The sequence below is a fragment of the Schistosoma mansoni genome, assembly GCF_000237925.1.
Source record: "Schistosoma mansoni, WGS project CABG00000000 data, supercontig 0049, strain Puerto Rico, whole genome shotgun sequence".
In the NCBI taxonomy this organism is placed as follows: Eukaryota; Metazoa; Platyhelminthes; class Trematoda; order Strigeidida; family Schistosomatidae; genus Schistosoma; species Schistosoma mansoni.
The window spans coordinates 704,570-730,508 of NW_017386028.1; the positions used below are offsets into that span (position 1 = coordinate 704,570).

Genomic DNA, 25,939 nt, shown 5'->3' on the forward strand with positions numbered 1-25,939 from the left:
CAAGAAAATCTATCGGTCTATATGGTAACCGACTATTGATATACGTTGAGGAAGAAAATATATACTTGGTTGTTTTAAGTCCATAATTGTTGCTTTACAACTGAAAATTACCAGCACTAGTATTTGATACGTCTCGTCGATTGAACGCTATATTCGTTTCCTAAGCTATTCTCGTAACCCACAGACTAGAACTACTCAGCGACTTGAACACCAGAGAGAAGACACGAGTATGAGGGAAACACTTTACTCCAAGGTTCAATCTTGTACAGAAAATCATGGGTATTTATAGATGTTAGCGTATGTTAAATCAACATCATATTTCAGTCAGTCCGTTAACGACATATTATGCTACCGACCAATAGTAGCACGCCACATTGGAATTCTAGAATGTTCCATCATACCCTGATTGGCTAGGGCCCCTCGGCTCCTTTTTGGGCCTCTGGAGGCTCCGTTGAAGTTCTCCGGAAGCCGACTGAACACCTCCCCCGAATAAGATTTCCTCTTCGGGTCCACTTGCAGCTTGGTAACAGGTTTTCTGCGGCGTTCGGACTTCCTTGGTATTCCATGTCTATGGGTGTCTGTTGGGGTTCTTGCCACTGGAGTATCTGTAATTATCTCTAGCGGAAGCCTCACTTGACTATCTACAGTGTTTAGAATCCTTTTTTCTCTGTGTATTTGATTAATGTGTCTGATCCACGTTCCGAAAGTCCCACGCACCTTGTATAGAACATTTCCCATTCTCTTTTCAATGACTCCAGGTTCCCAACGATTTTTTCCGCTGTATGACTTGACGAGCACTTTATCACCGACATTAAAACTCCGGATATTCTGATTTTGTCTGCGTCCAACCATTGGTTTAGGTGGCAACATGGCGTCGAATACAGTTCGAATGTTTCTCCTGAACATCGCTTCAGCAGGGGATTTTCCATCTGGGACGATATGGTTAGGCGTAGTTCTATAAGCTTTTAGAAATTTCGTAATTACCTGACTTGTCCCCTCGCCTTCCCCTTTCAGGAGTGCTCTTTTGAATGTGTTGACGAAGCGCTCAGCCTGTCCATTTGATTGAGGGTGATAGGGTGGTGAGCGCATATGTACAATTCCATTAATGTTGCAAAAGTGCTTGAATGATTCAGCAGTGAATTGTGATCCATTGTCGGTCACTAAAGTCTCAGGAACTCCAAAGCAACTAAACAGTTCGGATAACTTGCTGATCGTTTCACTGGCTGTACAAGTTGCCATGGCATAGATTTGTGGCCATTTTGTGAGTGCGTCCACTATGACGAGAAACATTCTTCCTCTTATTGGGCCGGCAAAATCGGCGTGCAGCCTCTCCCATGGACTATTAGGTTTTTCCCATTGTTGTGGTTCACACTTCTTTGGATTTTTAGCTGCTTGCAGGCACGACGAGCAATTGCGGCATCTGATTTCGATATCTTAATCCATTGTAGGTCAGTAAGCTTAGCTTCGAGCCAACGCTTTCATCTTATTGATCCCGGGATGGCCGCTGTGGAATTGTTTCAGAGCCCTGTGGCGTAATGTTTTTGGAACAACAATTCTGTCACCAAACATAATACATGAGTCGACCATCATGAGTGAGTCTCGCCGGCGGAAATATTGTAGCATCTCTCCTTGAAAACGACGGTTCGGCCACCTGGTGAGGAGATAACCACTAAATTCTCTCAATGTCTTGTCGTCTACCGTGGCTTCTTTGATAACTTTGAAAGTGACTGGTAAACCATCGACTGCGTCTTCCAATACTCGATGTACTTCTGCTTCCGTCTCAATTGCTGCCATCAATGTATCTTCTTCATGTTTTACTCGCGAACCAATCAGTCTAGACAAAGCGTCTGCTTGTCCGAAATCAGTAGTGGGCTGGTCCCGATCGTTGCTGCTACCTTGACGTGGTGGTCGGGCTTGCCTATCGTGATGAAGCAATCGAGCTATGCTGGCTGGAACAATCGTTCCTCGAGGTCCTACCATGCCAGACAGGTCGGTTGAAGAGCGGTGAGACTAAAAGCAGCAAACCCAAGGTCCGAAGGCGAAGTCGTACTGCTGACTGTACAGAGGTGTGACAGCAGTAAGGTGTTTCCTTCAGACAACCAGCATGACAGCGATGCTGCCTTCCCACAAGGAGGGGTGGGGTTAGAAAAGGTCGACCCTAAAAATGCACACCTCGCCTTATCCCACGGATATCCGTCTCCGGCGGTAAGGTCCATTGAAGAACGGAGCTAACACAAAAACTACCCACAAAAAGGTCGTGTGTGACCGACCTCAAGCAGTTGTCCCTTGGGCACTGCGGTCACGCTCTCAGGTCATTAAGACCACTTCTAACCCAATTTCCTTTTCAGGTACCTCTAGAAGAATCCTTCCACGGTGTGGGCAACCGGGAAGTGATAACTGCCCTCATACCTCTAACAACACTCAAGTGGGCTGGTACTTGATCTTGAAGTCATAACCCAAGAGTGTAGTTCCCCACCGTTGCAGTCTGTCTGCTGTATATACCGGGATACCTTTCTTTGACCCAAAAATGGCTAACAATGGTTTATGGTCAGTTAGTAGGGTGAACTGGCGTCCAAATATCATCTTGTGGAACTTTTTTGCCGCAAAGATAATCGACAATGCTTCCTTTTCGATATGACTGTAGCTACATTCTGCTGTAGTTAATGATCTAGCTGCATGCGATATGGCTTTTTCAGATCCGTCTAACATGATATGAGAAATAACTGCTCCAACGCCGTGGTTTGAAGCATCTGATGCTACTACAATGGGTAAGGATGGGTCGTAATGGGTGAGCAGCAGATCCGAGACTAGTATTTTCTTGATTTCCTCGAAAGCGGCTTGACAATTCGCAGACCAATCCCACTTTACATTCTTCGCCAGAAGGTTATTTAAGGGTGCACGCAGGTGATGAAGGTTAGGAATAAAAACTCCATAATTACTAACTAGTCCCAGAAAGGATCGTAGTGTAGGGACGTCCGTTGGTCTAGGCATAGTTTTCACTGCCTGAGTATTCTCTGGATCTGGTCTTGTGCCATCTTTGTCGATTATAAATCCGAGGTAGCTTACCTTTTTCATACAAAAGTTAAATTTCTCTGCACGCAGTCGAAATCCATATTCGTCTATTCGCGACAGCACCTGGTCGAACTTCTTTTCTAAATCTATTCTATCTACTCTCATAATTATTATATCATCCAGATAAGCTGCAGCACCTGGAACATCCTGTAGCATAGTGTCCATCACTTGCTGAAATATAGATGGGGCACTAACAAAATGGCCACAAATCTATGCCATGGCAACTTGTACAGCCAGTGAAACGATCAGCAAGTTATCCGAACTGTTTAGTTGCTTTGGAGTTCCTGAGACTTTAGTGACCGACAATGGATCACAATTCACTGCTGAATCATTCAAGCACTTTTGCAACATTAATGGAATTGTACATATGCGCTCACCACCCTATCACCCTCAATCAAATGGACAGGCTGAGCGCTTCGTCAACACATTCAAAAGAGCACTCCTGAAAGGGGAAGGCGAGGGGACAAGTCAGGTAATTACGAAATTTCTAAAAGCTTATAGAACTACGCCTAACCATATCGTCCCAGATGGAAAATCCCCTGCTGAAGCGATGTTCAGGAGAAACATTCGAACTGTATTCGACGCCATGTTGCCACCTAAACCAATGGTTGGACGCAGACAAAATCAGAATATCCGGAGTTTTAATGTCGGTGATAAAGTGCTCGTCAAGTCATACAGCGGAAAAAATCGTTGGGAACCTGGAGTCATTGAAAAGAGAATGGGAAATGTTCTATACAAGGTGCGTGGGACTTTCGGAACGTGGATCAGACACATTAATCAAATACACAGAGAAAAAAGGATTCTAAACACTGTAGATAGTCAAGTGAGGCTTCCGCTAGAGATAATTACAGATACTCCAGTGGCAAGAACCCCAACAGACACCCATAGACATGGAATACCAAGGAAGTCCGAACGCCGCAGAAAACCTGTTACCAAGCTGCAAGTGGACCCGAAGAGGAAATCTTATTCGGGGGAGGTGTTCAGTCGGCTTCCGGAGAACTTCAACGGAGCCTCCAGAGGCCCAAAAAGGAGCCGAGGGGCCCTAGCCAATCAGGGTATGATGGAACATTCTAGAATTCCAATGTGGCGTGCTACTATTGGTCGGTAGCATAATATGTCGTTAACGGACTGACTGAAATATGATGTTGATTTAACATACGCTAACATCTATAAATACCCATGATTTTCTGTACAAGATTGAACCTTGGAGTAAAGTGTTTCCCTCATACTCGTGTCTTCTCTCTGGTGTTCAAGTAAAAATATTAGGAAAACTAAGTAATCAATTTATACTTTATTCTTCTGTTCCATTGAATATCTACCGATTAAGAACATTCCAAATGAATGGAGAATATACATATATATATACTCACATATGGTTTATTCATTCAAATGTTACAGTCCTCACTTTAAAGCGAGGATATAAAGTGAATTCAGGGAAGTATGGCTCAATGATTAAGCCAATGTGAAGCAATCAAGTGATGATCACGTAAGTAAATTTATATATCAACACATTTTTAACCAACAGACCATATTATCCATACTTTATAAAATCACATACTTATATAGCAAAAATAAAATAAACGTTGTTAAGATTGATAGATAATATAGACTACAAATATTCAATATCATGTGAAGGTCACTGAACAACCAACGAGTTTAGAGTTTTGCATGTATATGTATAGTAAACGGATACTCAGGTGGGGAAGGCCAATTTATTTAATTTAAGATATATATATATATATATATCCTAGCCGTTATGATAATCCTGTATCGGAATGCGGTCCTACTGTAGTGTGGTTTACTTATATCTATATAAGTAGTATATGGCGATTGGTCAGACATAGAATGTCTTTTGGCAGAAGACCGATAACGAAAGAACTGAGATGAAGCGCAATTGGTGGAAAAATGCATGAACAATGGAATTCGAGAAGATGGATTGATATTTACAGAAGGAACAGTGAAGATTGAGACAATTGGTTGCTAATTTGCAAATTAACTGTTCATTGTATGGTTATCAGAATTTAGTGAGATGGTCTGTAATTTTTGCCTAATTACATTCGATTGTCCCCAGTCGTGTTCTTGTTCATTACACTACCATTTACATTTTTCAGTCACATGTTACGAGGGACAGTAGGATATCAATTGATAAATCAGATTACAGATGTCTATTATATTATAAACGTAATATATAACAGAAAATGAAGCAACTAACAAAAGAAACATACTTGGCTTATCATTATTTACTTCAATTCGTAGTAAATTGACAATCAACTCTAAATGACAATTCAATTCGATTGTTGTTAATAATAGACTGGTAACAAAACTCAATTGATTCATATTATGTGCAAATGATTTCCAAACGTGAATACAAAGAGGTATGAATTCAGAATTCATACAGTTTCTTATTGTCTGTAAAAATATACAGAGGGAAACAAATATAACCTTTATGGGAGCATAAAAGATAAAGTCAGTCAATTGTTTTTAAAGTGCACGAGGTTTGCAAAGTATGTTGAGTTTCATCATATAATATGTCACGAAATGACCTAAGTTAGACAACCATCGAAAAACAGAAAGCATTGGACAGCTGTTTCATTTTAGTACCAGACTAGTCAGTAATGTCTATTTATGACCCCCTTGAGAACATAACCGAATACTGCGAATCGATTGAAGTTAAAAACATAAACGACTTTGTCGTAAAGGTTGAAAGCGCTTAGTGATAAACCCTGAGGCCCTGAGTTTGACACCCGATAAGTTTGCGAATGGTCACTGATGAGAGATTATAAACTACGACCAAGTAGACACCTAGGGACCCTGGTTTGATAACTCTTGGCTATTCTTGATGTAAAGAATATTGCCTGTAACGTATACGGCTTTAAGTTAGCCTGTTTAACTAGGGTTGTCTAATGGTACAATTTACCTTACCAAACTGAAATAGAGGAAGAAGAATTGGAGCTTGCAAATTATCGGTTGAAAGTCAAGCGTTTTAGCTAGTACCTCATGGGTTCCAAGCGTTACTTCAATTGAATGTTAAAGACAATACTGTACACCAGTTTAAGTGATACCCAAACCAAATGACTCATTCAAATACATGTTTGAAAGTAACACAGCGGATCTTGAAAAATTTATTCAAAACGAAATTAATCCACTATTAGTACAGTACCAACGCACAGTTTAAAACCACAGTAAAACAAATTTGAAATTGAAGACTACCGGTGACATTTAATTCAATGTTAGTTTATAGCAACTAGCTGATTCCATAAATTAACTATTTTCCAATATATATACCCCCGTTCGAGATGGATAGGGCGTATAATGCGGAAGTCATCAAGCTGCATCACGAGGCAAGCGCTAATTTGGGATCGTGAAGGGAAACGGAAAATTGGGAGACAAAGGAATACATTGTGCCGAGAATCGGAAGCAGACAATAATAGAATGACTAGCAACTGAAAAGGATTGCTCAGGACAGAGTTCGATGGAGAGTCCTGGTGGGCGGCCTATGCTCCCTCCACGAGGGGTAACAGGCGTTATATATATATACTAAGTAAACATGGCAAAAGAAAATGGAAACAATAAAATTTGGAAAATTGTAATCACCTGACGAAAACCTTCATAATATTGAAATGGAATTACGTGTAATTCTTTATAAATAATGGATATTTGACCATTGCTACGTTCTTGCGTATCACATATTGAATAATGCAAAGGGGATGCCGATGATAATGAGAGAGATGATGATGAATTGCCAGCAGAAAATTGTTTATCATGATCTGCAATCATAGAACCACTGGCACTTGTGGCAGCATTGTTTTGGACTATATCGAAATCCATAGCTACTGGAAAGGGGCATTAAATATAAATTTATGAAGAAACAGATTATTACAACCAAATGTCAAAAATTTTAAGAACTGAGATACTGCTAACCGAATTGAATTACTTAAATGAATGTCTTCACGAAACACCGACTAGAAAAATGATTATTTTAAACTTTTTACTGTCTTGTGATGACAGGAAAGTTTGGTTCGTATACGTCGACAGTTTACATATAAACTTTGTATTTGCAGCAATCCACATCTTGAAGTAAGCATTTCGTTATATTGAAGTGTGTGTATAATATTCAGTTACGCTGTAAAACGAGAAATTCGGTTAGTGTAATTTACGCGACAAGTGTATGCACAGAGTTTCGAGTTGAATATAATTTATCAGTTGACAATCACTTGGTAATATAGGAAGCTAGTAGTTTGTTCAGACATACACTGTCTCATTATTCTGTGATGGCGGAAGATCTAAAGTAACATGAGTTAAAATCGATTGAAGTAAAAATGTTTCCAAGTTTCCCCTCCCTTCAAAACTTGAGTTTTGATATTATTTTATCAATCCCCTTACAATTAGATGTGGTACGTTTCGTTTTCAAAACAAAATTCATATTATTTTCAGTACCCAATCTTTCAATTTCTTCTTGATTTCCTCTTTCCCATTACTGATGTGAAATGGAGCGTTTAGAACTGATAAACTTAAAAGTATTTCAAAAAACTATAAATCATTGTTACGCTCCGTCCGTTATGTTGGTAGCATTTATTCAAGCCAGATCTTACTTGGAGAATTACTATTGAAAACCAAGAAGGATCAAACAGTCATTTTCTTCTTACATGGTACCCGTTAGCAATGCACACACATGACCCCACCAGAGACCGAACTCAGGATCTTCATATTTTAGTAGCTAGCACTTAACTCTTAGACTATTGAATTACTTTCCAGTGGCTCGTTCATACATCCAAATTCAAGAAAATGGGGTTATAGTGTGACAAAAATGTGGTGTAATTGGTGATTCCTATCACAGCTAAACTTCACTAGCCACAAATTCCACTCGAACTAACCTCGAATAAACGAACTAGTTAGCATAATAGTTAGAAATTAAATCAATATTCAAGAAATATCTCAACAGTAATACAATACTAATTCTATGCATTTTAATTCTACTTGATAGAATTTTCAATCTTGTTACTACGGCAGTCTCAATTTATCTTTTGTTAATAGACCGTTGAAGAGAACAAACTAGCTTCCAACTGAAGAGGAAATTAAGAAAAGATGCTGGAATTGGATAGGACATACAGTGAGGGAATCATCAAACTGCATCACGAAGCAAGTGCTAACTAAGAATTCTGAAGGAAAAGCTTAAGACCAAAGAATATATTGCGTTGGAAACTGGACATTTAAAGGACAAAAGATACTAGAAAGGAGAGCCCAGGACAGAGATGGTTGGAGAATACTGGTCGGTAGCTCATGCTCCACGAGCAGTAAGAGTTGTAAATAAGTAATTATGTAAAACAATCACAAGTGATCATTATCGTTAAATTGAAACGTCAACCTACGTGAACGTTTACGTTTATCTTCTTTCATGAAAACTTCAATCTTTTTGAAACCAAATGGGAATTCACTAGAAAAAAATAATGAATGAGAACGATTAAAAAATGCTCTTTAAATCGTACTTAGCATTTGAATTTTTTCTGTAATGTAACTATTTAAAGAAACTCACAAATAATAAACTTTTGAATGATGAAAAATCTGCTTTAGTGGGAAAATGTTATTTTTCGCGTTCCCAGGCTATAAGACGATCTTAAGATAATACTACGACTCCATTGACTAGAATATAGACTGGATCACATTATATCCAGATTCAAGATTTACGAACATTAATTGAGAATCAAATAATGGACCAGACAATAGTTTATTCAACGTCAATACTAGTAATTCATACACGATAAAACCCACAGTGGAAGTGAATAGTAGAAAGCAGTTCATGATATTGAATGGTATTCCATAGATTTATCAAAACTGATTGTCTGTTCGTCTTTGCTTACTGGTCAATCACATTTCACGTCCACTGGTTACACATAAAAAAACACCACGACATGATATATGAATCAAATAATAATTATCATATTGTCATTGTCACATAATAATCTTTCAAACAGGATCTATAACAAAGGTCCTAAGAAGAGTTTATCGATTCATAGAATAAATCATATAGAGAATGAGACGATAATTTAGTCAGTCATAAGCAGCATTGGTAAAGTTGTGAGTTGGTCCAAGTTTTAATAATATGTTAGCGGGACAAGAAGTTAGCAAGACGAATGACGAAAGAATCGAAATGATGTAGTGACAATTATGGCAAGAAAGCACTGAAAATTTAGCTTGAAAAGAGTAAAAGAAAAGATTATTTGAAGAAATATCACAGGTTAATATCTTAGAAGATAAAGAGCAAGTGTACCTCTGCGTCCATGTGATCAATCATGAACTATCTCACTCAACATTTCGAACTACTAATCGTGCTTAAAGATAATAAATGAAAATTAATTTACATTAATGTGAATTGTGTAAAACTAGAAATGAGACAGATTGAAAATTTCAACTCAATGGCTGCGAATTGTTGTAGTCAACAAGAAACCCAAATGTTGTGGGCACATGAACGAGTAATGCTGTCGTGTTTCAAACAAGGATTATGTAATAGATTAAGTTCAGTTTGTGTTATTTCATAAAGAAAATTATCTTGAAAAAAGTTCTTTTACACGACCATTGAGAGATCGGCGAACATAAGCATCTACAGTATTATTCGGTTGAGCAACAAATATGTACACTGTTTACAGAGGAGAAAACACTCGTATTCAACAATGAAAGCAACTAAATGTTACCGCTGATGCAAATACGGAACATGATATAATATTTGGGTAATATAGAAAATTGCTTTGAAATAGTTATTTTTCAATTCAGTGTTTGATTTCCTAAACTAATTTTACCTATAAAGCCAATGGTTGTAGAAAAGAGATGGAAGAAATGTGTAGTGTAGCACTAAGTTATTATTACAAAAATGAATAGGCATTCTCTAAGAATGTCACTGACTGAGACCGTAAGGTTATAAGACCACTATGGCTAAACATAATGCACTTACGATACGACCTGAAGATTTGCGATTCCAATCACCAGTGGGGATTATGGGTGGATATTGGATAAGGAATTCCAAACTAGAGAGAATCAGCTATCTAGCGCTCGCTAGTTGTTTGTTAATGGTTTATCAGGAGTCAATCTGAAGCCAGATGAACTATCTCAAGATTTAATTGGTCTTCACAATCAAATGAACGGAAACAGATCTTTTTATTCAGGCTATTATCAAGTTCGTCATTACTAAGCTATAAAGCTTAGCTTTGACACGATAAACATTTTATATCATATTGTCACAATTCTTGTCTAAGCTTTTACAAACAGTAAACCAACCATTGATGGTAGACTTGTACTGTAGAGTTATATTTCATTCGGACTTGAGGAGGAAATTCACAGTAGAATGAACCACATCAAATTCAACGTTATTTGTAAGAGAGGCCGAGACAATCAATCACAGACAGAATCGAAACAAATATTCAGAAATACAAACCTTCGTATATATAGTATTAATGTATTATAGATAAGTGTAATACAGAGAAAGGAAGTTTATTATTGATTAGGCAGTGCAGATCCAACGATCAGCTCAGAGGACACAATAATTCCAACACGCTCCAACATGAGCTACAAATATTCTACATCATCTCAATATGAAGAAATTAGTCCAATAGAAATATCCTGAAACATGATTCTGACAAAAAGTTAGCCTTGCTATTACTACGGACGACCAACCATACTTTAGTTACTTATTAACCCGATTGTTATTAATAATGGCGATGATGCATCATATATAGGTCATATTAATTTCGTACCATTCTACTTTCCCTAACCTAATCCATACAACTGTGACATATAAAAGATAGTTACGAAATATAGCTGAGCGGATAAACTATGGGTGAAAAAGAGGTCGGCAATAAGTCAACTTAGAGTACGAATCTTTAAGTGAGCTTAAATTTAGTTCAACAGGACAATGAATAAGATAAGTGGACAAACACATGCATACTAACAAATTCATAAACACAGAAAATTTACATAGATGAAAGGTCAATTGTATCTATGAATACATATGATATAACCAATAAGATTACGATGATCAATAGAAACGGTTATATCAGTATTCGATTATATATCAGTCCACATAAGAGCTTGTAATAATCTACCCAGTGAATTCACGATATGACTGTAAATTTAACTTTGTTAACACCACAAGTGCATTGAATTGTTACACTACCATTAACACCGTAAACCAAATTAGATAACCGCGTTTTTTAAAACAAACTAATAACTCCATCAATATTTACCAACAAATCGAGTAAATGTAGAAAAGAAAGTTTATAACTTACTCTAAAAAAATAGAAACGACAGAAGACCCGGAGTAGGCACGTCCAATTTCAAATCCATCTAAATTTACGGAGTAAACTGATTCATCTCGACGAGATTTCGATGATGACGTTGGCATTAATTTAGCATTAGTGAACTAAAAGAACAAATGTGGAATCGAATAAACAGACGAACAGCAACTGAAAAGTTTATAAATGAAATATAAAGTAATTATTTATTCATTGAAAAAGTGATAGGTGGCAAATAAGAACACTGAAAAGATGATTAATATAAATGAAGGCAGATTGTTAAGTTGTCTAACGTTCAACTAAATACATGCTTAATACACGTTTTTGTTCAGAACGCTAAGAATAGTGACATGTAAAGTTCTTATTGAAATTAAATTTTTCGCAAAATCTTTACCCCTTTCTGACCGGTCGTAACTACTTTTAATTCGCTAATCTTCAGTATGCTTGAAGATTATGCTTTCGTTACCATATTTTCTGAGTTATACCATTTATATTTGTTGTTGGTTGAACATTAGGTTTTTCCAGTGTCAGCGGCTAATTGTTGAATCATCGTCTACCGTTTGCCGTCATCGAGTCCACAACATAACCGTTCATAAAAGAATAGCTCAATCATTTCTTAATTATCAAATACCACAGGTCAACTGCAAACCCCAATAAACATAATCGCTCTTGTCATGACTTAAGAATAAGATACATCTTTAAAGAGAAAAAATTACCAGCTAGTGTTTGGCAATCTGTTCTAAATATTACATGTGTAAATGCATAGAAAACGTTTCGAATAAGTTTCAAAAGACTGGTATTGTATTGTTTTCTATGACTGACATATTGTACAGAACTGAAATTTCACATTTAGGAAATAATTGCGTAATTATCACAATCTGATGGTTATTGGTTGTCCCAAGCAAGTGATGATTACTTACGTGGCAATCGTATTCCTGTTTTTCAATGGCGGTTCAGCTAAGATCAGTGAGTGATTTACATTATGAAGACTGCATCATTGTATGCAACAAGTATAAAAATAAATGTTTTATGAATAGAAATCGATTTGACAGGAAACATTTAGCTATTATAGACAGGTTATAAAATTATAGTGGTTGATGCGTATCTGTTATATAATACTGTGGTGTATGTAGTATGTAACATCAATCAGAAGTGGAAGGCCTGGCAGCAGAAGGTTGAAATGAAGAGGAGAGAAAAGGAAACTGAAAGCAACCAAGATAACAACAGGAATGAAAGGACAATCAAGCTTGTAAAAGACAATTTGGGGATTTGAAAATGGTGTATATGATGTACGATTTTCAGATTTTACTAAACCACTGTGTGATTCTTCATTAAACAATGAACTGGCTTTCTTCGCTTGAGTTGTAGTGAACGAGAACACAATCGTTCGAATGTATTTGAACACAAAATTACAGAATTTTTTAGTAAAATCTGAGAATCATACAGTAAATACTTAACTTGCAAAATGTCAACCAATTGTCTCAAACTTGACTGTTCCTTTTGCAAATGTCAATCAATCGTCTCAGACTTCACTATTCTTTCACTTTCATACCAATTGCTTTCTATCCCCGTTCTTTCCTTCTCTATCTTCTCGACCATCTGCTGCTAGACAATAAATCCCTGAGTATCGTTATACATTACTTATGTTGATATTAGTAGCACACACCAGAGTGTTTGTTCATTACAGTGCTGTTTTAGAACAAAAGAATTTTGGTACCACTACACTAAACAGTTGTTTAAAATACACAATGGATCACGAAATAGTTGTCTTATCTGTCCATAAAGAGAGGTCTATTAGTCACCGATTTATGACAAAGCAGAATGCATAAAACCAATTAACCAGCAAATGCATGAAATATCATATATGATTATGTTTAGTTTTGTGTAAAATAAAATGTGGGTAGTGAAAGCAAGATATGATTGGCCAGTGAGATATGACGAACAGACAATCAGTTTTGATAAATCTATGAAATACCATTCAATATCATGAACTGCTTTCTACTATTCACTTCCACTGTGGGTTTTATCGTGTATGAATTACTAGTATTGACGTTGAATAAACTATTGTCTGGTCCATTATTTGATTCTCAATTAATGTTCGTAAATCTTGTATCTGGATATAATGTGATCATAGCTAGTGTCTAATAATCTTTCATCTAGTATATCATATCGAGCATCGTGGGGTACAGCCCCAGCATAGTATTTTCATATAGTGAATATTGAGGAGTTACAATAAATACTTTCTATCCATTTTTTATAAAAGGAAATAACTGAAAATGTATACTGTACTGACTACTCTGAGCAACTTATCAGCCAGTCAGGAAACACTACCCACTCATAAAGTGATTGACAATAAAAAATCAATAAAACCGTAGTAAAATAATGGGTTTATTACTATTTCTTACATTTTTAATTATTAATGATAGCGAAAAGGTTAAATTAACATATAAAAAGTCGGGCTAGTGTTGTGAGTTTGGGTGATTATACTATAGGGTTTTCATTCCCAATTGACATAAGCTATAACGGAAAACAGTTGGGGTTAGGTATTAGGAGTTAAACAAAAGCTACATATTAGGGTTACCAATTAGAATTAGGATTTCCATCACAAAGTGACACAAGTTATAAAGCAATAATGATTTGTCACCCTTCTGTTTACAGACTTAAGAAACTTGAACTGAGATATAGAGTCACAAGTTACAGTGCGAGAAAGTCGCTATACAAACAGCTTTGGCTATGAACTGAATCAAATTAAGGACTCGGACACATCAAAAGCAGACATCTCTTGTGATCTACCGCAAGCAGCACTTCATATTCACTATTTGGTTGCTTAGTAGATAGTTTTTTAAGAACCAAGTATTGTCAATTTTCACTTAGTTAGTAACAACCTACAAGCTGTCTTGTAATGCACTTTTAATTTCACGCAAGAATCTACGATGAGCTATCTTGATTCTGATTATTTCATTTAAGGCCGTTAGTATGGTATACTTTTACCGAAATAACCTGACTCTGATCAGGTGACTTTCGATGTTAATTGCTTTGATGGATTTTATGTTAGCAATCAACATAAATTTATATCAATGCATCCTGAATATTCATAGTTAAATAAATAATCAAAAATGAACACAACTAATTTACTAAGCATAGATACCTGAACATGCCTTTCAACTATGCTGTTTAGGTGTTTGGGTGGGTCATGTAACTATTTGGTTATCTAGAACCGAAATGGGTTAAGAGGAACTTGAGAAGAAAAGTAGGTGATTGAAAACCAACAGTTTCAATCAGCAAGTCATCTCCACTCAGGACTAATCAATGCATGATTCATAGCCATAGCCATACATCATGCTACTCTGCTTTCACAAGGTCAGAAGATCACTTAATTTTAATGGAAAGGAAATTACCTAAAACTGGACAGTTATTTATTATACATACTTACTATATGAATAAAAATACTAAGCATAATAAATAGTTATTCATTATTCATAAGACAGAGGGAAACAAATTACCTTGATCTCAAGGTTGCGATAACATCTTAAGTGTGTTTGCCTAAGTGATACATTGTCTTCAGTTGCTGAATCGGCTTTTGTATTACGACAGTGTCGTTTCAAACTCGTCACCCATCTTTGGTATACAATATCCCAAGTGGCCGGTGGCAAATCACAATTACCAAGACAGTTATTATTATTTTCTGACGAATTGGACACATTCGGATTAGTTGATGAGGATGATAACAAAGATTTATTATCTACAGAGGTTAAATTTGAATGAACAGCCCAGTCACATGCAAAACGACAGCCTAAATAAATATTTTCAATATACAAACATTAGGTATAACTTGTTTAAATCAATCACGTATATATTCATCTGTAACTTTATACATAAGACAAAAATGAAGGAATTTGGATTCGTTACAGATCACAGATTAACAAGTATGGATGATACTAAAATTTGAAACCCTAAGTATTTATTCTGAATATAAACACTTTTAATAACAGTCGATATTAACAAATACAACATAGACAAGTTATTTCAAACTCAAGGGAAATGCAAATGAATAAACCAAGCTCAAAGCATTGAGATATATCCTCTAAGAAGATAAGATCTACTGAAACTCATTAGATTTGATTTTATGTATTAAATGTAGTGAATTCTAGAGGATTGTAAGTTCGAATCCAGGTGCTATATCCAGTCACTTATAAAACGTCCATTCATATCACACTTGTGGATTACTGAGGAAAGTCGGTAAGGTAATATCCCTCATGGAGGAACGTGTGCGAGAACATTTGTTATTTAAAAGATTCATAATTCACGTATGAACAACTGAATAACAAAGTAAATATGAAGATAATTGAAAGTTATTTATCTTCTCAACAAGACAGTGAAAGGGTTTTAAATAAGTGAATCAACTACTTTAGAATACAAATTGGTTGGAACTCGTGGTATACTGTCACAATAGGATAGTTAGTAAAGAACAATTTTAGTTGATAAAAGTGACAAATACCTGACCAGGTCTTGATCATGTTAACTATAGTAAACTACAACGATGATAAAATTGTCATGACAATACATCATTACCCTGCTTGATTTGAATGGATATGATGAAGTGATAAACTTTAACCGTCTTACACGATCTGTTTGCAAATGACGATCATTTAGATCATTGCCAATATAAAGTTTCAAAAATTGAGGTTTTTTCCGAGAAATATCAATAAAATCCCAAATTCGCTGAAGAGGTTTAGTGGAGGTTATTCAATTTGCAAACATCACTGATCACAGATTGACCTCAATTAGCGTACTATTAAAAAGGGAGCTATATATAGCTATTTTGTCATAGTATAGAACTCCTCAGTAGTGCATACTTACGACCTAATATGGGATTGAACCCATGATTTTCGGGTTTTGCAGTCAGTGATTAGTCATTAAGATGCCTGTGTCTGGAATCCTCTGTACACATTCTGAACTTTCAAAGAAACTCGTTTCTCTAGTAGCAGTGAGAAGAGTTGAGCGGTTGAGATCAAATCTATCGGTGACGACACAGTTGTCACTAATGATATTAAGTGTTGGTCACTGGAGGTCGTTTCGGTTGTTCAAGAGATAAGATTTTGGTACGAGGACTCAAGATCTTGAGTCCAACCACTGAAGAGGTCATGGGTATACACCGGGTCCCGTACAAGAATGAGACAGCTGTTCAATACTACTCAGTTTCCAACGGGAATATAACTGATATATATATATATATATATAACTTACATGAGTGTGATAAATTTTGAAGTGTGTACGGTGGTTCTTCAGAACGACCAGAATACGAATTAACATCTAAATCGTAAGTATTGAATAAATTAACTCGGCTAGGTATTGTTGAACCGTTAACATTTGAGTGAAATTTATTTGATGAACATGGAGCTTCTACACGTAAAACAAATTCTTCTCGATCTCCAGCTGAAGCACCATATAAAACTAGACCAAAGCAATAATTTTTTCTGGAAAACAAACAAAATATAAAAGAAAAAACAATAAGGAACTTACATATACTTTATGGATTGATTTGAGCTATATAACTATTGAAAAAAGAAACAATAGAACCCATGTAGACCAATAAGCGTTAAGATACTCGATATTTATAGCCGGTTATTTAGGGCATTAGTCAAGAGGTCATAAGCATGATTTAGTATAAGATAGAACTCATTATCAATAAACATTATAATCGATTAATCCTAGAAAGTAAGCATAGAATAAGATTGGATTTCTAATACACTAGAAATATAGGTTATTACATTATCTAACATATTTGTATCATTAGCAATGGTAATTAATTAAATTTACATAAGCTTTTTTTTCGCCAATTATCAAAATGCAGAAAATCTTGACTCGTTTATATAAAATGAACAGTGAAACGTGATAAAAAAGAAGCAAGAAAGATTAGTTATTAGATTTACATCCTTATACAATACTGAATACTAAACTCAGTTTTAATAAATAGTTACATAGCAAAACATCTAGCAAAAGAAGCACTTTAAGCTGTATGAAAAGGTATTAGATACTACAGAAAAATGACATTGATCCATTATCCCAACATCGAAATTCACTCCCAGATGGTTAGTGGAGGAAGTATACACTCCAGTAATTTTGGATTATGAAGGAAACTTTTGGAAGACGGATATATATGCATATAGGAAAAAATGGTTTACAGTGTCTGTTAGCTGTTTTGATTTTTGTGAAACAGATATCCAGTTTTCCCTGGTTTTCATTGACTGTTTGACTACGATTAATTCGTGATGCTAAGCACGAAATTTGAAAAAGTTCTCTGTAAACCCTTTTGTGGTAACAGTAATAAGTTTATATGATAAAAATCGCTCTTGTTCGTTCGATTTTGAATTGACTCTTAAATAAGTGTTCACCATGAAAAATAATTGACAGAATAAGGACCGTTCTCAACTTTAACTGTTTACTTTAAAATCATGATTGCACTCTGCAATAATTGCTTGTGTGCCAGATGCTTACATAGTATAAACCTTATATTATGCGATTAAATTGATTCGTACATTTCTTCACCTCGTTAACTAAAATAGCATTACCAAGCAACTGATTGATCACTGAGTAGTTACCAATGTAATGTTTGTCTAATCCTCTAGTGTTGATAGAATGCTAGTGTGTCTACGCATCTAAGTGACTCGACATTGAGTCCACTCTGTCAAGATGTTGGTTGGTTAGAAGTATTTGGAAGGCTACCCTGGACCTAGCCTTCGCAATGAATGGCACTGCCCACAATTTTCGGGGACTGATGCTTCTAGAGTGATTCAAGCCCACATTACTAATATATTCACAACTTAAAAAACTCACTCTTACAGGACGTAAGTAACAACCCAAGTAGCTTAGAAGCCATGTTTCGGAATGGGAAGCCAGGAGACGCGTGTTTCAATCTATTAGTTCCGCCAAAACCGCAGAAACGCCTTGTTGCCGAATAACAGCTAGTACGAAATCTAATAACACGATCTTCTTCCTAATACCTGAGATCACATAAGACATTATTGTCACGTGAACATGATATCTAAACAGTTAAAACAATCAGTTTCCAACCACTAAGTTGTAAGTTCGAGCACCACATTCTTTCTGTTCGTTCGAATTCCGGCATTGAAAAGGGATTTCATAAGCTGTTGAACAAAATGTGACTTGAAAGTTTGATTATCCTACTTTTAGTAACCAAAAAGGGTGTCATATAAAAATTATTGTCAGAAAAAATCCATGATGCAATCCAGGAATCCATCAACGATCATACGTATATGTAAACAGTAAACTCAAAAAAAACGTATTTTAGGATAATTCACTCATTTAGAAAATGTATAATGTAAAGCGTATTAAATACTATAAAACTTAAGTTACGTGATCAACTTAAAGCTCACTAATCACAAGTTAACCTATTTAACGGAAATAAAGGTATTTACTATTAGGTGATAGATAGTAATTTACTCATTCTAACACTTTACTGCATCAATATATTAATTTCGGTAATAAAGCATTACAGTTAATCCATATTTTATTAATCTAACTGACTAGTTGAAATAACAAAAACAATTAGACAATCATGCAACACAATACTAATGACAAGAAATGGAGCTTAAGAAACGTATATAACTGACTTCTAAATGTTTCATCAATGAAGTTATCAATGAAAATTGATCTATTAATAAGATTTGCCGAGGTAGTTGAATTCTGTGGTTTACATCACGAACTGACCTTAGATGACTAAAGCTAGAAATCCAAATCAATATGTGCAAACTCAGCGGTCTTGAGGTTAGCGTTCATCTCAATACCTGAAGGTCCTGGGTTTGATTCCCTGTGGAAAGACTATGGATACGCACTTACAAGTACCATATTAGGACGAAAAAGAGCGCCTAGTGTTTACAGGTTTTCAGTGTTATGATAACCAAGATCAGTTCGTGATATAAAGTCAATGAAAATAGAAATGATAAAATTTAATACTTACTCATATACAGTATAATGGATGGGAAAAAAATCACATTTAGAAAGATCAAATCGTTCAGGTTTACGCTTTTCTCCATCAATCAATGTTAGTATACTTTGTTTTCTATCTAAATGTGCATAACATAATTTCCATTTCTTTCTTTGTTGTAACCCTAGTCAGTTGAAAAAGTGATTAGATAAATTAAAATAGTAATAAATATTAAATATAAGGACATTTTTGACACATTTAGATATTATAGAGTTGAGATCATGAGTTAATTGAAGCTAGACCACCATCGAAAACCTGGACGGCCGTTTCGTCCTATTATGGGACTCCTCAACAATGCGCATCCACGATACCCTTTGCGAGATTCGAACCCAGGACCTATCAGTCTCGCGTCAGAGCACTTAACCTCTAAACCACTGAGCCGGCCGGCATCCAACGGTGTTAATGTCTAACTTCAACCAATCCACGAAATTGAGCAACCATTCACCAATGTCATCAGTGAGTTCATATCTCACAACAGACCCGGTTGAACTCCACTGGTCACTGCTTCTCATTAGAACTCCAATAAATATCTCTTGAAGCCAGTCACTAGTGAGCATATGATTATTATCAGAAGGGGGTTTCGTGGAGATTTTAGTAATTGTATAGTTGAGATCATGAGTCAATTGAATCTAGACCACCATGGAAAACCTGGAAGCACTGGACGGCCGTTTCGTCCTATTATGGGACTCCTCAGCAGTGCGCATCCACGATCCCCCCCTCGCGAGCGAGATTCGAACTCAGAACCTACCAGTCTCGCGCCAGAGCAGATATTTTAATATTTATAGTGAATAAGAGACGTGATAGATAAAATAACTGCTGAATAATAATAATTGTTAGGAACAATAAGTATTTCATAAAAGCTGTTTAATGTACTCTAGGAATAATGATTACGCTAAAAATATTACATCATCATGTTGAAATCCATAAGGCTGATAGTAATGAGTGATGTACAAAAAACTACGTAACACTTAAAGATTTCTAAGTAATACAGAATGTTAAATTACGGAAAGCTATGCTGGTATTGTAAAAAGAAACTAGAAACTCCATGTGATCATAAAAGTAACTATTTACCACTGACGTCGGACAATTCCTACTAATGAAATACAGAATATATGTCTCGGAGCATATAAATTTCAGCAGTTTTTACAAAGTTGTTTTTTTCTAGATTTCAAGAATTAGTACTCATTCATCAATAAAACTTTGGGAAGCACTGAACAACAAATTATTCGATTAACTAATTCATCTACATTGAAATGTTCGAATTTATGTTAAAGTAAATGAAAACATTAGTATTAATCACCAACTCAATTAACTTCACCTAGAACATATCTGGAGCTACTGTCAGTCCTAATAGTAGGAAAAGAAGGATTAGGTGATGGAGTTAGCGACTGCACATTGTCAAAATGAACTCAGTTACACAATCGCTAACTAGGGAAAACCAACTCAACTCTGACCTGGGAGTCGAAAGGTCTTCAAATACAATAGTTATGACGCTTCAGGGTGAGAGCCGAGACACAAGGCCAACGCTCATTCTAACAACCAGATCAACAATTACTATAGGTACATGGAATGTCCTAACAACGCGGGAGGCTGGAAGAACCAGTCAAATATCTGTGAAAAAAGAAAGATACAACTTGGCAGTTCCCCGAATGAGTGAAATTTATTGGACGTAAGATGGACAGAAAAGATTGGCTTTGGAAGAGTTGCTGTTGAACTCTGGTCATGAAGAAAATTACTCACACATATAAGAAGTTTCACTGATACCCTTCCAGTGATGTACAAAAGGCATTTGTGGGATGGGGAATTCATGGATTCAGGATCGTCAAAGCATCCTTCAAAATAATGAAGGGAAAGATTAAAATGAACATCATTCAGCTTTATGCACCCAGTAATAATTGAAGTGAAAACAATAAAGACCAGTTTTATGAAAGGTCGTAATCCATCACAGAGAACTACCCAGAAAAGATCTAACAATTCTAATGCAGGACCTAAACACGAAGTTCAGGATGGACAACACCAGGTACGGAAGTATCATGAGATTGCATGAAGTGGGGGAAATAAATGAGAATGGTGAGAGATCTGCAAATCTGTGTGGTTATAGTATGGTTATAAGTGGGATTATCTCCTCCCCTCCCATAAATGCAAACACGCTACATGGATTTCACTAGACCATATAAAAGAAAAAAAGATAAACACATATGAAAAAATAAAAAGTTCAGAAGATTCATAAATAACGTTAGAATAGGGTGTCCGATTCGTCTTCGCTAACTGGTCAATTATACTGTGCTTTCATTAGACATACATCAAGTACATTGATAGTAAACGAACTACATGTTGTTCTAAACTCAATAGATACAACAAGATGCTAATAATTCATTTCTAAGCTGTTTCATCCGAATACTTGTAGGTTGTTCGAATAATCCAATAAAACTTAAAAGCATTATTTAAATGCTATCAACAGAAAATATCAACTTACAAATAGACAATTCCCCATGAATTTCAGTCACCGATTGATGGGATGTTGGCGGTTGACGTGCATAGCACATATCCATATAAATAGTAGACGGTGGAAGATGTACTTGAGGCTTTCAATTTATAAAAACAAAGAAATGTAAAATTAGATCCGAATATAGACATCCAAAATAAGAGTAACAGTTACAATATCATAATACTACTCAATGTTGGTTGATTAACAAGGCAGAATTGACAGGTTTTAGTGGAAATACTGACCTGTTCAGGTGTTTCACAGATTGGCATGTTCCATTATCATCAAATTCTTAGCCATGAGAGTGGTAAATTTTACACAATCTCCGCGAAATTTTACAGCTTACATCACAAAATGATTTTCGCTAGACAACCAATGTAAACTAGAAGATACCGGATGAAGATTTTAGTGCGCTTATTTGGGCCTCTAGAAACTTTTGTTGAGGGGCATATATGTGGACTCTTAACAAAATGATTCATTAACTTTAAAAAATACTAAAGTATTTCATACATTACACTTCTAAAGAAAAAATGACTTTAAAAACCCTTTCAATATAAATACGATGTAGTAACACTCCTACAATTAATTTTGATTACGGTTAATTTTGTCAAGCCCTTTAATTAACTCATTTAACAGACTGTTATTTGGGCAGTAACAATTTATTTATTTATTTATTTGTATTATTATGATCACTATCATGTCCGTATAAACGTGTACGCTTGATCACATGTGGCAGCCTACGTAGATAATCCTTGTTCTAATTTAAATGTTGATCCCTTAAATATCGCTCGATGGATCATCCTCTTAACCATATATATATATAAAACTGCTTTGCCTTGCCTCGCTTCGTCTTGATTCGACTGGACTCTCAATATCCCTCTATATTCGCTTGCTCGCACGCATCAGCCTTTATGTTCAAATTCGCTCGACGTGCTTGTCATTTTTTTATCTGTCCTATCCAATAATAAACTGTAGTCGGCGGTTCGTGTTACCTTCTAAATTCATACACCGTTGGGATTTATTTCATAGCGGTTATCAGAGTGATTAATAAACGACGCCTAACAAATTATCTCTACGTCAGGCTACTACAACCTAAACACTATAATGACAATCGAATATTGAGCAAGTATATAGCATAATTCTATTTAATAATAAAAAAAACCTACTTTACGCTTCCTGAAGAGAGGTTTAAATACATGTTGAATTGGTGTACTAATATTTGAACTGTCTACTGATGAAATATCATTTGTAGGATTAACATTAGCCTCATCATTAATTGGACAATTATATCCATCATCAGAAATATTTAAAGTGTTCAATTCTTCAGTATGATAAAGATCCCAATGATGTGATTCAATAGCTGTGATTACAGCTTCAACATTAGGAAAAGTTGTACCGCTATACAGTATTTTAGTAGTTGTACGATAAAGAGGAGATTGAAAATTTCTATTAAAATTTATAAATTCACTTGTACTACGATTATCTTCTAGATTTTTATTGGTTAATAGTATTTTATTAGATTTCCTACGAGATTCATCTGATTTATCATCTTCATTGTTACTACTATATGATAGTGATTCAGTATTGAATTCATTTGTATGTTCATCTAATAGCTCACTATTTCTATGATCGAAATTACTATCATGATTGGTTTTTTCGGTCGGTGTAACATCATCTTGAAGTATAAGCTCTGATTGAACAATTAATTCAAGTCGACATTTACGAACACGTACTCCATCGTATAAGAGTAATGTATACAGGCCAGGACGTGAATCACAAGGGCGTAATAAATAGCTAAATGGACCAGCTGTCAAAAGAAAATGTAATACATAAAGTTGCAATGTTTAGTCTTGATAAAATGATACTACATAATCAAGAAACAGAGATGTCACCTTCACAAAAGACTCAGAATAAAACTCTAGTGATATTCATCTGCCTGTCCAAACAAAATTAAATGGAATAAAGTTTGAACCAAAGTGAAAAACATTTAGAATTTTCTCCACTAACGAATATACCTATATGATAAATTAAGACTAGCAATTCTTATTTTACATTCCCTGTGCAAATAGTTCTTGTTTGAACAGGTCTAATAACTAAGCGTCGTTCTTAATTCTATCAACCAAATGTACTCATTCCTGGATGGTTAATTAATAACTTTGTATGCTTGTGTATACCGGAATGTACGTATGGAGTACTGATATTGTGTAAAATCTATGGACATAAATAAACTGAGATTATTTAGCGATTTCGAGGACATATCAGCTTACTAGTTCATCGATTTACGCTCATTGTCGATCTCCATATACCAATATATGAAATACACGTATCTGAACGACTTTTTCATACTCGATGTTTACAATTCTGATGTTATTATTAACCAGATCAGTAGAGAGAATAGTAAACGAAGTTATAATATGGATTTTATATTTCTCAAAAAGTCATTGATGGCTACAAGACAACTAATCTCTATAAATGTAGGTTACAGGATGTAAGAGTAACGATTTGAAGACATTGAATTCTGCCCAATATGTTCAAAAATTGTTTCATAGTTATAAAGTAATACAGAGCAACTTTGCTAGTAGCCCTTCTAGGGTCACTGCCGTTGTCCCAAACCCAGGTAAAAGAGGAGGGTTGGACATGGGACTAGAGACCCTATCTCATAGAAAACCTTGCCAACCAGATTAAACAAATTAAACCATTTCAACTCTTTACTCCGAATTGAAGGATCTTCATTCAGAAGAGTTATAACTCCTCATACTGAGAGCCGAGATTCTTCGGGGGTCACGAAGCCGATGCCCATCTTAACAACCACACCAACAATTATTATAAGTATATGGAATGTTCGGACGATGTGCGACACCGGGAGGACCAATCAAATAGCTAAGGAAATGAGGAGATACAACTTGACGGTTCTCGGAGTCAGTGAATCCCATTGGACACAAACTAGATAGAAAAAGAAAATATTCAAGAGAGACGCTGCTCTACTCCGGTCACCAACAGGAAAATGCTCCACACACTCAGGAGTTGCTCTAACGCACTTATTGGTTGGGAATCTCATAGATCCAGAATCATCAAAGCATCCTTCAAAACAAAGAAGGAGAGAATCACAATGAATGTTATGCACCCACCAGTGATAGCAACGACTACAATAAAGATCAGTTCTATGAGAGGCTGCAATCGATCATAGTGAAGTACCCAAGAAAAAACCTCACCATCCTGATGGGAGACCTAAACGCCAAAGTCGGAATGGACAACACTGGGTATCAAGATATCGTTTGACGACATGGACTTACTAGGAGAAAGGAACAAGAATAGTGACAGATTTGTAAATTTATGTGCATTCAACAAATTGGTTACAGGCGACACAATATTCCTACACAGACGAATACACAAAGCTACATAGGTCGCACACTACACAGAATCCGATCGATCATGTTTGCATCACTAAAAAATTCAGAAGGTCAATGGAAGAAGTGAGAACTAGGAGAGGAGTTGACACGGCTTCAGATCACCTGGTGGTTGCCAATACGAAACTGAAATCAAGGAAGCGCTGAACAACTGGAGAAACAGCATTAAAAAGGTTCAATACAGTCTTTCTTCGAGATACTGACAAACTCAACCAATTCATGATAGCTCTCAACAACAAGTCCCAAACCCTACAAGTTCTACTCAAAGATGAAACTACTTTGGAGGACAATTGGAAAGGGATCAAACACTAACTTCAACGTTTCAGGAGGTTCAAAGCTTCAAGAAGCATTTTCATAAGCAGTGGACCTCTATCGAAACCTTGTTTTGGATTCACGAACGGAAGAACAGTCGAAGAAATCAGGATGGCCATCAGATAAATCAAGAGCGGGAAAGCAGAAGAACATGACAATATACCAGCTGAGGCTCTGAAGTCAGACAGAAGTAACTGCAAGTATGTTACACGTTCTATTCAGAAAGATTTGGGAGGAAGAACAAGTGCCACTGACAGACTGGAAAGAAAGACACCTCATCAAGATACTAAAGAAAGCAGACCTAAGCAAATGTGTGACCACGGAGGCATCACACACGGTGGACAACTCGGATGCGGCTAAATGATATGCAGAT

General features: G+C 35.9%; 1 protein-coding gene across 1 annotated transcript in view; it reads right to left on the reverse strand.

The window, feature by feature from the left end:
- Smp_072660 (ras gtpase activating protein, putative) overlaps positions 1-25,939 on the reverse strand; it is a gene marked incomplete at both ends in the record, with an annotated part of 46,823 nt that overhangs the window by 10,379 nt on the left and 10,505 nt on the right. Inside the window, 8 exons of the mRNA XM_018790603.1 lie at positions 5,298-5,481; positions 6,667-6,905; positions 8,442-8,506; positions 11,349-11,482; positions 14,858-15,147; positions 16,602-16,831; positions 19,336-19,486; positions 23,010-23,654. Of these exons, the coding sequence (XP_018646118.1) occupies positions 5,298-5,481; positions 6,667-6,905; positions 8,442-8,506; positions 11,349-11,482; positions 14,858-15,147; positions 16,602-16,831; positions 19,336-19,486; positions 23,010-23,654 (1,938 nt within the window). The remainder of the gene's footprint in view (positions 1-5,297; positions 5,482-6,666; positions 6,906-8,441; positions 8,507-11,348; positions 11,483-14,857; positions 15,148-16,601; positions 16,832-19,335; positions 19,487-23,009; positions 23,655-25,939) is intronic.